The 13,889-nt window shown below is 35.7% G+C and overlaps 1 protein-coding gene across 7 annotated transcripts in view; it reads right to left on the bottom strand.

Moving 5' to 3' along the window:
• The window catches only part of EVI5 (ecotropic viral integration site 5), a 227,002-nt gene that overhangs the window by 32,642 nt on the left and 180,471 nt on the right, over window positions 1–13,889 (bottom strand). For all 7 annotated transcript variants that reach the window (XM_043460636.1, XM_043460635.1, XM_043460632.1 and 4 more), the window contains one exon: window positions 1,952–2,047. In XM_043460636.1, the coding sequence (XP_043316571.1) occupies window positions 1,952–2,047 (96 nt within the window). The remainder of the gene's footprint in view (window positions 1–1,951; window positions 2,048–13,889) is intronic.

Here is a 13,889-nt window from a genome sequence, read left to right as displayed (position 1 = left end):
GTGAAACTTGTTTAAATCTCTCAAGAAGCTGGCCAACAAATAGTAATTTTTGAGCCAGTATCTTAAACTTTCACCTGTTTTCCCTTATCCTTTCTTTAGTTATAAAACTTTGAACAGGTGAATAAAAACATAATGAAAATAAGTCTCCAACTAAAGACCTATAGTGGTTTCACAATATCTAGCAAACTTAATCTCTTCTAGCTTTGAAGATTCACCATAAACTGATTCTATTCAATCTAACTTTATTTCCACAATTCGGTCACATTACTTAATCAAACCTGGCCTCCTCTAAACTCCCAACCCTATACTCATTCTCACCTCTGTCTGCCTCTGTGGTCTCCTGCTGCTGCTCAGGTGCTAAGCTGTGTCCCACTCTTTGCGACCCATGGACCATAGCCGGCCAGCCTCCTCTGTCCATGGGATTTCCCAGGCAAGAATACTGGAGTGGGTTGGGAGTGTGGTCCCCAACTACAGTCATTCTCCTCTCTACTGTTTTCTAACTGGGACTTGTTTAAGCCCAGGACTCCGGCCTAGTCTCAATCACCCAATTAGCATCTTATTACAAACTGTTCTAAAATTAAAGATTGTTTTCACAAGCCACACCTAAAAATCTGACATTAAAGTTAAACCTCAAGTTAACTATTTTCTGCCATTCCTGATGAGGCGAGAGTATCATTATTTTTAGTTAAGATACGTTCCCTTATCACTAGATGTCAAAATTATAAATGGGAGATTGACTTATTTCAGCCATAATTTCCTTTGAGAAAATCTTTTGAACCTAAGGAATAATCCCCTAGGGTTCTCAATAAGAATCTCTAGAACATGCTTATTTGTAACTTGTTCTTTCATGTATTACTATCATATCAGATTATAAAAAATTAACATAAATAAGATAAACATGATCTTGGATCCCTCAAATGCTACCACAGCTGAAAAATCGGTATTTATAGGAGAGACCTACAAAACTTCAAGGCAAATTAAATTAAACCACATCTAAGATTTATCATTTTTGTTAGCTTTTCTTTTCATTCAGAATTTACTTAGATTGCCTCCAGGAGGTATTACCCAAAACACAGACTTTAACTGAAGAGTGTAATACCAGGAAAGGGTAATGTCCAAACTTTTTCCTTTGAGGTTAAATTAATTTAGTGAAGAAAATGAGTTTCTTTCTTAAGAAGCGAGGTTTATGTTACCCCTTCAAATGACTGTGAATAAACATTATTGTACAAATAGTTCAATATAAGAAGCATACTTTTCCATTTATGTTTAGTCAGATAGTTATCATTAGAAAAAACCCAAGGAAACTGACCTAGAATCACATTAATTAAAAAGTGTCTCTCTAGTCAAAATACATTATTTTAAATAATTTAAATTACCTAGTATAATAAAACTATCTAGTAAAAACTACCTGAAAATTTCATGAGTTGACTCTCACAGATTCAAGTTAGTGCCAGTTTAAAAAGTATTCAGATACTAAGAAATCTGTTAACTGATATTAGGCAAGTATCCTTTTTTGCAATCTCAGTAATACTGCTATGAAGTGAGAAAGAAGACAAGAGTAAAAAAGACTTCCCTTTAGTCACAACGGTAATACCACAAATCTACTATAAAGATAAAAAGAAAATTTTAGTTTAATTGAAGTAACTTGGAAACCCAGGCAAACTATAAAGTGTTTTCAGATCTCAATAAAAAAATAAAATATTTGCCATACAAACATTAATTGATCATTTCAGATATAATTAAAGAGGTTTAAGGAAATCAAATCCTCAATACTAGAACAGAAAAATGTGTTAAACAGAAGATAATCTTCTAAAATATTATTATTAATAATAATCAAAGATTCACAAAAAATATTTACCATGAAAGAGTCAATCATAAGCAATAATAAAGTGTTGTCACAATACAGAGGAAGGAAGAAAGAAATATGTGAAGATCAAAATTTATCACTTACCTCATGATTCAGCTCTGCTATCTGATCTTTCAGTTCCCTAATGTACTGGTTAGAATCAGACTTGTTAAGCTGTCCTTGAAGCTTTCCTTCTTCTTTCTGTTTTGTGACAATATAACAAAGCAAAATCAAGAGACAATTTTCACAGCATGTACTTAAGTATTTGAAGATACAGGACAGCATAAAGGCATATCCTTTAACTGGCTAAATTGTGAACAAATATATTCTCAAGCTATTTCTGTAAAGTTAATAGTAAACTATACTATTTCTAAATAATGCTGATTAACTGTATTAACAGGCTTTCCTGGTGGCTCAGAGGTTAAAGCGTCTGCCTGCAATGCGGGAGACTGGGCTCTATCCCTGGGTCGGGAAGATCCCCTGGAGAAGGAAATGGCAACCCACTCCAGAATTCTTGCCTGGAGAATCCCATGGATGGAGGAGCCTGGTGGGCTACAGTCTACAGGGTCGCAAAGCGTCGGACACAACTGAGCGACTTAACTTTAACTAACTGTATTAATATAATTAACACAATTTATAAACTGTATCTTTTGAGAGGCTCTTAGAAATCAATAATTGAAAGGGTCTACTAGTGAAAAAAATTACCCTAGAATTTGAAAGCATTTAGTCATTTTGAGGGTAAATACTTTTCTATCCATTCCATAAGAGATTCAATGCTTAATTGGGAAGGTGGTAAGCCTCCTACAATTACAGTAGGAAGTTGCTTTTGCTGGGGAACAGAAAGGAAAAAAAAAAAAAGAGAAAAGGTTCTTCAAAACTCTCTTACAAGGGGAAGATGGCTCTGAATAGCTTCTGTTTAATTAGCTCAGGAATGAGATTAAAAGGTGCTCCAATCCTGAGAACTAGTTACAGAATCATGCTGGAATCATTTTCCAGGGAGACAGACTGGAAAGAGGAGGAACTGCCTTTTTCTTACACTACCTGAAAACAAATGTGAACTTTTAAGGTAAAGGAAAAAAAAACAGGATTGTTTTTGGTGTCTTCAGATTATTTGTTTAGGAGGCCATGTTTGATGTTTAAAATGTTAAGAAGCTCTGATCCGGAGACATCTACTGAAAACTACTGAGCAACTCCTGATGCCAGAAAAGTACCAATTTACCTTCAATAGTCACCACTCAGTTTCTTTTCATGGACACAACCACTGTTAACAGTTTTTTTCATGTAGTCTTCCCATGGTATTTTGTACAGACATGCGTAAACTCACATGTATACACACATTTATAAACTCACATGTATACACACATATTTTTACTCATACGATAGACACCATACAAGCTGTTCTATACTTGCTATTATCTCAAGAATAGTACTTGAAGATCATTCAATATCAGCATGCAGCAGCAGGATAATACATTGTGATTTGAGAGAATTCTGGAGTTCCTGCAGAAGTTATCTTAGTGGTATCTAAACATTTATCAGTTACTTAAAAGTAAGTTTTAAAAGGTGCCTTAGGTTCTATACAATTACCTTGAGTATGATCGGTTATAGTGAAGAGCATTTTCCAATGTGGAAAATGTCTTTCCACTCACAAGAAGAAGGGACCTTGGACATAATCTGGTTTGGAACTCTGACTGTAACCACACGCAGCCTCTACTTTGCTTCCACATGCCCTCCCCTAACATCCTTGGCAAAAAGAAGAACTAGCCAGAACTGCCTCGGCAACAGGATGGGCAGCTCCTCTGCAGAGTAATGGCAACCACCCCAACAAGATTGCTCTTCTAAACTTAAAAAAAAAAAAAAAAAGACTGCTCTTCTGTGTTACTCTATTCCTGCCACCTTCATTTCATCCTTATGTACCCTCTACTCTGTTCTGCAAGCCTTTCATCAAGTTATTCCTATACGATCCTTCCCTTTTTTTCTTACGGCAATTTGACTTAAAAACCTTTTATTGGAATGTGGCCTGCTGAAGCAGTTTGATGTAACTAGTTTTTGTACAGAGGTAAAAAAACAATTGAGCTTCCCTGGTGGCTCAGTGGTAAGAAGCCACCTGCAATGCAGGAGATGCGGGTTTGATCCCTGGGTCGGGGAGATACCCTGGAGAAGAAAATGGCAACCCACTCCAGGATTCTTGCCTGAGAAATTCCATGGAAATTTCCTGGCAAGAGGAGCCTGGCAGGCTACAGTCCATAGGGTCACAAAAGAGTTGGAAATGACTTAGTGACTAAACAACAACAAAAGAACAACTACTGTTTCTGTCTAGTCAGTGTTAACGCTTGGTCGTGTCTGCTCTTTGTGATCCCATGGACTGTAGCCCACCAGGCTCCTCTGTTCACAGAATTCTCCAGGCAAGACTACGGGAGTGGATTGCCATTCCCTACTCCACAGGCTTTAAAACTTTTCTTATACATTTAAACACATGGATATCACATATAATCATCTAAAAAAAGAATTAATTTAACAATGACTGTATTTCAAACATGCAAGGCCTTCAAAATACATACAAAAGACACCTTATGGTTTTTAGCCATATTCCCACATTTAAGATAAAAATTCTTTTGAAAACTTAAGTTAGAAATATTAATACGATGCCCAGAGAAATGATAGCAGAACCAATAGAACAGCAAGGATACCAAAACAGAATCCTAATCAAACCATCTCTGAAGCCTTCCTTACTGATTTTCTAATTTATATAAACCAATAAAATCTCTTGATTATTTAAACCAGTTTGAATGTGGATTTGTCACTTGCAACCAAAAAAATAAAAGCTAACATATCTGGAGCACTTATTAGGCCTTCACAATTGAGGTTCCCCCACAGGCTTCCACAGTGACTCAGTGGGTGAAGAATCTGCCTGCAATGGAGGAGACACAGGTTCAATCCCTGGGTCAGGAAGATGCCCTTGAGAAGGAAATGGCAAACCCACTCCAGTATTCTTGCCTGGAAAATTCCATAGACAGAAGAGTCTGTGGGCCTACATACAGTCCACGGCGCTGCAGAGTTGGACATGACTGAGCATACAAACTCATATTACCTATCACAGGAATTAAGCCCTAATGCCTAAAGTATCCTTGTATGTAATGATCTAACTTACCTCCTATGCATCTAAAATGGTACTAGCTTTGTATCATCCTTAGAACAATTGAGAAAATAGCTACTCAATTTTCTGTAGAGCTTCTCTATTGGAGGAGTGGTAGTAGAGAAAGACAGGCTTACAATGAGCTAGGAATTGTTCTAAGCCCTTTACATGTAATTATCACAACAACCGTGTATAACTGTTGTTGTTCAGTCCCTCAGTCGTGTACAATTCTTTGCGACCCCAAGGACTGAGGCACTCCAGGCTTCCCGGTCCTTCATAATCTCCTGGAGCTTGCTCAAACTCATGTCCATTGAGTCGGTGATGCCATTTTTATTCCTATTTCCTAGATAAGGACACTTAAATGAAAGACTGAGTGAACTGGATGCTCAAGAGTCACAACAATAGATGACACATTTTCTACCTTAAATTACAGCACTTTGAACATGAGAAATAATGAAACAGAATGTATGGAGATTTATGAAAAGGATTCACAAATTAGCTTCCTTGGATTTGTTACAAAAATACTTATTTTAGCCTCTGCTGATTTAAGGGCTTCCCTGGTGGCTCAGATGGTAAAAAAATCTGCCTGCAATGCAGGAGACCTAGGTTCAATACCTGGGTTGGGAAGGAGGAAATGGCAACCCACTCTAGTATTCTTACCTAGGAAATCCCATGGACAGAGGAGCCTGGTGGGCTACAGTCCATGGGGTCGCAAAGAGTAGAACATGACTAAATGGCTAACACTTGCACTTTTTCCGCCGATTTAAACAGGAATTGCAACACCGAAAGAATTTAAAATGCTATAGCTACTTGCATCTATGGCCCTAAGCTAATATGATCCATATTATCAATTTACAGTTGTCCAATACGACTTACATGTTCTTATGCCTGCATCTTATTTTTAATCATCCACTTTTTAAATGAAACATTTCAAAGGAAGAATAAGAACAACAGTGTAATAAAATAAAGACTAATGAACCCACCACCTAAATTCAGTCTGTGGCATGACTACATCTCATTCTAAGATTTTCCTTGGCTTTAGACTTACTCCACCTTTAGTCCTGTATATCTCAAAGATGGAAAAGATGATGTCAGGTAGAAAGGATTAAGTAGTGAGTAACTGAAAGAAGAAGGAAGACAAGAAAGAATGTAGAAAAAAAAATTTTGGAGGGAGAATATTAATATAAATCAAATAAAGCCATTATTCTTACAGAATGTACTTTCTAAATCCTGTATGTGACATGAGAAAGGGGAGCATATTTTTAGTAAGTAACTGTATTTCCAAAGTCAGGATATCTGATAAGAATTATCCATTTTAATACATGTGTTCAGCTGGCTTTTTATTTTAGCCTAATTTTACAACTATGTCATATTAATTCTCTTGAAATAGGTGATTAAATGGTAAGCGCAATCTACTACTTGGAAGATATCCTTCTGAATTAAATAAACTAAATGTTTATGGTCTGGAATCATACTTGGATAAAGGTGATTTTTAATTAGGTCCTCAATAAAGGTAAAAGTCTTGAGGATTTTGGTCATCACAGAGCAATGTTATCATGTGGGATCATGTAAAATTTTCAGGGTAAATAAAATGGCAAAACTACTCCAGTGTTCTTGCCTGGAAAATCCCATGGGGAGAGGAGCCTGGTAGGCTATAGACCATGGGGTCACTAAGAGTTGGACACGACTTAGCAACTAAACAACAACAAAAAATGACAAAGCCCAAGGTAAGTGCTAAAACTGTAAGAATGCAGGAGTGCTTTAGATCTGAATGGCTGTAGAATGACCAGTAATAATAATTAAGACCACTGAAAAAAAGGTTTGGCAAGACAGAAATCATTACGTCCGTTTTATAAAAAACGATCAAATGACTCCAAAGATTTGTTTCTTCCAAAGGTGGGTCATTGTAGGGTTTGGCTAAAAAGTTTGTTATAGCACTTTGATTTCTTTGGAGGAAAGGTAGTATTTAATGAAAAAACAGAGCAGTTAAGAAATTTTACAATAAAAAATGGAAAGCTTTCAACTTAAAAAAAGAAGACTCCTGAAAGATACTTGTGAAAATCAAAGAAGCCCTTTTACATTTTATAGTTAAAAAATAGGTGTTCTTTCAATGTCTATTAATTGTAGGAAAAAAGGGAGAATTTCAAAGAGAAACACTATATATTTGATGAAATCTAACTGCATATAGTTGCTCTTTTTAAAGATTAAATTAGTTTAAAAAAAAAAACTTTTACAAATAAAAACATTCTGATGCCTATTAAATCACTGTTTCTGTGGACAGAGACCCCAGTAAACAACCTGTAAGGCACTGGCTAAACTGAAGAAAGAGGAGGGGTGATTAAGCAGCTCCAGGCTTTAGCAGTGACCCCAGGAGAAGACAATTACCATCCAGGCACACCGTCACACATCAGGGGCACACCAGGGCGACAGATACAAGTGGAAAGCTCCACTTGGGGTATTTGATTCAATAGCCTGCTTTAAGGGAACATAGCTGATATTTCAATAACAGAGTTATGTAAGAGATGTCCTGAATGCTATATAATGAACTGAAATGTATAAAAATGACGTTTTATCTGTAAGTCTATGATTTTATATTCTACAAATAGGGTCTCATTTAAATATGTTAATATAAAGTCTTTCAAAGATTCTTTTTAAATATAAAAACTGAATAACTGTATGCTTACACCACCAAAAAATATATATATAATTAACTATTATAGTCTAATAAGTAGGTATCAATTTAATTTCACTTCTGTGGCAGTTCATTCAATTATCTAATGTTTAAGGGGTTTTTTTAAAAGTATTTTTACACCTTTTTATTTTCGAGAAATGTCCACATGGTTCTTTCTGATAAGATGGTGGGAAAATGTCAGCTACAGTGGTAAACTTACCAGGAACCTGAATTTTCTTGAGGTTTTGTTTTGGTCCAGCTGATAACAACAGATTGCCAGTTAACTGGTTTCCTAAGCAAAACTAATAAGTAAGTAACAAACTTAAAGGAAGACAGATCCAACGTGTCAACAATTTTGGCATTCAGTAATTTCAATGAACAGACCTTAAATACTTTTTGTCACACAGCAAAAGAAACTTTACATCAAGAGAGCATACAGTAACATTTATAAAAGCTTTAAATGTACATTTCACACTTGGATCTACTTTTGAAAAATAATTTTAGGAATTATCATTATGATGTCTGAAATAATGTTAATTCATATTAAGGCCTCAAGTAACTGAGCTTTATATATGAACCTCTTAGTCAAAAGGTCATTAATAATTCTAGTTAATAATATGCAAGCTTAAGTGACTGGGGTAAAGTATGAAAACTTTAACTTACGCTGACATGCACTGAAAAAATAAATTCGCTAGAATGGTGGATAGGTAAGTATCTGATGAAGCAAGAGATAAAACAAATATATCAAAATATTAATTTAGAATGGAGGTGGTGAATTTATGGTGTTCACTATACAATTCTTTCAACTTCTGTATTTTTGAAATTTTTCATAATAAAGTACTGGAAGAAGTCATCAATAAAAAACAACTAATTTCCTCTCCCTTCCCAGTCTGCTAAAATGTAAGCACTTGGTCCAAACTGTACTCATCTCCCAAAGTTCATGATTCTTCACTTAAAATTCCATGTTTTGGGACTTTCCTGGCAGTCCAGTGGTTAAGACCCCATGTTTCTACTTCAGGGAACGTGGGTTCCACCCCCGGTACCTAAGATTCCACATGCCAAGCAGTGGGGACAAAAAGTAAAACAAGCAAAACAGAAATCTACGTTTTGCTCTAGAATGGACACTGCTTTCTTCACATTTTACTGAAAACTCAAGAAATGAAAAAGGAATATGATTAAATCATACAATTAGTACTTCATTAAATAGAATATAATTTTGGAGCAGGCTAAGTTATAGTTCATCTCTATAATAACATACAGTAGATTTTATGGTTGTTACCTCAAGATCCATTCTCTCTCCTTCATTATTAGTGGTAATAGGACTAGAATTATCCTATTGGATCCTCAACTCCAAAGGTAGGCCCTGATTGGTGGAGTTTAACCCAAACAAGATAAACACATCTATTTTGCATAGTGATTGGTTCAGGAGTTTCTCAAAGTGCGACACTCAAAACTTTTGCCAGAAAGTATGGGGTATAGTTTCTTATTCTGGATATTATGACACATGGGTATAAAGCTCACTTGTTAGCCATTTTAACACAATAAGGAAAACCTCTAGAAGATAAAAATGATCAGGAGGGTAGAGCCTTAAGAATCATGGTTAAATATAAGATGGAGCTCAAACTCAACTTTTCCTGAAGCACAACTTACTTCTGGACTTTTCAGGCACATAAGCCAATAAATACCATTTAGTATTTAAGCCACATTATTTATGCCATAAACAAAACCAGAATTGGATTTTCTGTTACCTGCAATAAAACATCCTATCTAATAAATATTTTTAAAAATATGTCTAAGTAAATGCACATGTGTTACTTTAGTCAAGTTCGACTCTTTGAGACCCTATGGATTATAGCCTGCCAGGCTCCTCCGTCCATGGGATTCTCCAGGCAAGAATACTGGAGTGGGTTGCTGTATCCTCTTCCAGGGATCTTCCCGACCCAGGGATTGAACACGTGTCTCTTATGTCTCATTGGCAGGCAGGTTCTTTATCACTAGCACCACCTGGGAAGCCCAAGGAAACAAACACCATATAATGTAAACAACACAACCTATGAAATGCTTAAAACAATGATTCCCAAAGATGATCATGAAAAAAACATTACTTTGGGAGTTTTGTAAACTTACAGATTAAGAGAATTTATCTCTGATCTACTGAATTCTAAATGTCTGGGAATGGAGCTTGAAATCAGTATACTCTGAGAGTTAAACAAGGGGTGATTCTGACAATCAGTGTGACAAAACTACACTGAAACGCACTGGTTTGAACTACCTTTGAAAATTAACTATTTTTTAAAAAACACAAATCTAAAATTTATATGCCAAGTATAAAGTGTTTATTTCTTAAAAAGTCTCAATATTTTATGAGTTGATACTCATTACAGAATTTATATAGTTTAATTTTATATATTGAAAAAAAAAGGAGATATTTTTTAAACTACAACAACAGTGAATGTTCAGGTAAATGACCAAGACTCATAAACTCATTTACAAATAGTCTCTATGTTTCCAGAACAAATATACTTAAAAGCAAAAACAGAAGAATGCTGTCAAGGGTTCTTTAATTTCTTTCAATTCTGCTATCAGTTTCACTTCACGTTATTTCTGTGATAGTTTCAGCTGGTCAGTTCCTTGTCTACAGAGGTTGGTTCAATTTTGAACTCAAATCCCTTTCTTGGTTAACCTAGCTCTCAAACAGAAAATATAATTTTAAAGTTTGGTAATGTATGATGAGGAACTAAATAAAATGTTTAGGATCTGAGAAAATTCTACACATATGACCCGTAAGACTGAAAACTAATTGTTCTAAAGAATGAAGAAAAAACCCAAAGATCTGGGGACCAAGAAAACAATTCTTTTAAAACTTAAAAAAACCCTAATATTTATGAGGAGATACAGCAAAAAATAAAGAGAAAATGGAGTCCAATTCTGTAAATTTTTAATCAGGTAACAGATTGTTATAGCCCCAGAGTTATGTTCTTTAATATAACCCATAAATGTGTACAGAGAAATCTTTTACTTAGAGTAGTGATTCTGGTATTCAGCCACCTAGACTGCTGATTAACAACCGTAGGCATATGTCTTTACCTGTTTTGGTACTGCAACTTTTGGCAGCTTTTATCATAGAAAGAACGAGCTAGAGTTGGACTGTGCTCAGGATGTGACAATATTCTGTCACTGGAATATTTTCAACCTATTGATTGAAAAATCATAGATGCTGTGGTCAGCAGGGAAAAAATGAATTATGTATTTGTGCAAGCCACAGCAGAAAGTAGACATTTTAATGACAAATATCTTCACCTATATCTACTATACTCCAACATACTATTTAAAAGGTTTAACAATTAAGTATGGTGATGCATATCAAGGTAAAAGATGGAAGAGAAAATGTGAAGTGTATGCTCTATAGCTCTAAGGAGCATGATTTTGCATGTTATGCTGCAACCAAACTGAGATAAATATGTTGTTAAGTTGCTTTGAACAAGTGTTTGGGAGAAAAGTGTGGTTTAGCAGTGTACAACATTAAAAAGTGTTGTGGCAGTAAGAAAAGAGGCAGGGGTCCAGGTTTGTTTAAATTCATGAATTAGTCTCATTTTTAAAGAGAAATTGTAATAGCCAAGCCTAAGAGTCCATTCCTGTTTGTTTCTTTATCTATGTTTTTAATGCTGGTTATAACTTACCCTATATTGCCACAGGAAGGACACTTCCTTAGACAGGAAGATAGCAGATTTTAAAAGCTGTGTTTCAAGTCATAGGTTTTTTCATACTCTTTACAACCAGATAATCTGCTTAGAAGGTTTTGTTTTTTTAAAGAATTTAACCAGTTAACACCTACTTAATATACTAGATGTGTAGATAAGGTAGTAGAAAGCACCCTAGATCAAATATAAAACCATGTAGTCTATCATTAACTTCTTACAAAAATTTTCTCTAGCTTTTTAGTTTTTACAAGTTTTAAATCTACAGAAGAGCTGATTACAGTACAATATCCATATATTCCTTAAATTCACCAATTACTGTTTTGCCACATTTGCTTTTGTTCTATTTATATGTATTGTTTGAACCATCTGAATGTTAACTGCTAGTACGACATTTTACTACTATATATTCCAGCATGCACCCTCCAGGAATTAGTAACTGTCCTACCTAACCTTTTAAAAAAAAAACAAAACCATAAAACAACCACTCATTAAGCTTTATCTTGCTTACTGAGAGAGTGCTCATTGCTAGAAAACTGTAACTGAAGAAAACGTGATTCATCTTCTGGATAGTTGAAATTGTCATATTTTAATTTCCTTTAAATTTCATGTCATGGGGGTTATCATCTCAGTGAAAGATTTATCTCTGTTTTGTTTCTTGGCTTTTTGTTTTTGATACCACAAACTTAACTCCAAATAGGTACTCTTATGCATGGTAGAGCAGCTTTTGTTTCACTTTTCCCCTATGAGGAAAGGATATATGATGATGTATCCATTTACTACAGATAAACACTGTTATGCTAGGCTGAGTTAATACCGGACAAATCCTTTGGGGAGTACCGTCTAAGAAACCAAGATTTCTGAAGAATTAGTTACAAAAAGCCTTCCCAGATCTATGCAAACATCATTTCAACACTCTGTCAGTTTGCTATCCATCACTTTTATTTCTCTAGATTGTGCTTTCCCAGCTTGATGATAATTATGATCTAGACCAATTATTTTCATCCTCTGGATTCTTATATCAGCACTTCTTTCTCTTGACCAGATTTTCTCCAGACTGATAGACTCATAATAAGTGTTCTTTTTTGGTAAGGTGCTTTACTAGAGTATTGTCCTCATAGATGACTTGATCTAAGCACAGCCTGGTAACAGCACTAGAAGATTAAATAGACTCATGGCTAACTTATCAAGGATCACATGGCTAGCCAAGAATAGAAATCAGATTTCACTACTAGTACCTTAATTCTAAGATAAATCACAACAGGAAATGTGCTAGAATTGTTTTTTTCCAAAAACAATATTGCTTATGTTACTCATTTATCTTTTTCTGGACCCTCTGTAAAGAGTGTTAGTAAGCCAAAAGTTGGGGAGCTCAGTCCTTAGCCGTCAAATTTTCTCATGTTACTTCCTTAGCATCAGATGACCATATATATGACTCCTATATTATATATTCATCTCAAGGATAAGACATGCCTTTCTGTGGCCTGTTTAAAGCATACACATACAGATGATTTTGCTAAGAAGCATCTTTATCAACCTATTAGATCTTGACAGGGGGACTTCCCTGGCAGTCCGGTGGCTAGGACTCTGCACTTCCACTGTGGGCAGCATGGGTTCAATCCCTGGTTGGGGAACTAAGAGCCTGCAAACCACGTGGTACAGCGCCTCCTCCCCACCCCTGACAGAACTTGACAGGGAGCCAGACACTTTAAGTATAGAGGGCCAGTGTGAAAAAATTAAAATATTACTTAAAAATTCAGTAATCCCATCCCTTGTGAAGTCAAGGGAGACCAAGGTACAAGAAAATAAAGATAAACCAAAGACAGTCACATAATGTCAATAATAGTTTATAAATTTCAAGTTAGTAACTCATACTGTGGTGTTGGAGAAGACTCTTGAGAGTCCCGAGGACTCCAAGGAGATCCAACCAGTCCATCCTAAAGGAAAGCAGTCTTGAATATTCACTGGAAGGACTAATGCTGAAGCTGAAACTTCAATACTTTGGCCACCTGATGTGACGAACTGACTCATTTGAAAAGACCCTGATGCTGGGAAAGACTGAAAATGAGAGGAGAAGGGGACGACAGAGGATGAGATGGTTGGACGGCATCACTGACTCAATGGACACGAGTTTGAGTAAGGTCCGGGAGTTGGTGATGGACAGGGAGGCCTGGCGTGCTGCAGTCCATGGGGTTGCAAAGAATCGGACACAACTCAGCGAGTGAACTGAACTATAAAATTCATTTCCTTTCTCAACAATTTCAGTGAGGTGGTTTGGCTTGGCTGTGAATAATGCAGTTACATTCTTCCAGAGTCATTTTTCCTCTGCATATATTCCTCCATCAAATATTAATCACCTTTAGCTTAGGATTGGAGTTCACCTTTTGTACAGTGGAACTTAAATACTTGAGGAGGAAAATGCAGGAAAAGAATTTTAATTAAAAAAACAAAGAGAGTAACAATTATTTCTATTCATACTCCTCAGAATTGATCAATGTTAATCTTGGAATATGTAATATGTGCAGCCAGACTTTAAGA

This window comes from Cervus canadensis, chromosome 2 (genome assembly GCF_019320065.1).
Source record: "Cervus canadensis isolate Bull #8, Minnesota chromosome 2, ASM1932006v1, whole genome shotgun sequence".
Classification (NCBI taxonomy): domain Eukaryota; kingdom Metazoa; phylum Chordata; class Mammalia; order Artiodactyla; family Cervidae; genus Cervus; species Cervus canadensis.
This window is presented reverse-complemented; position numbering and strand designations above follow the sequence as displayed.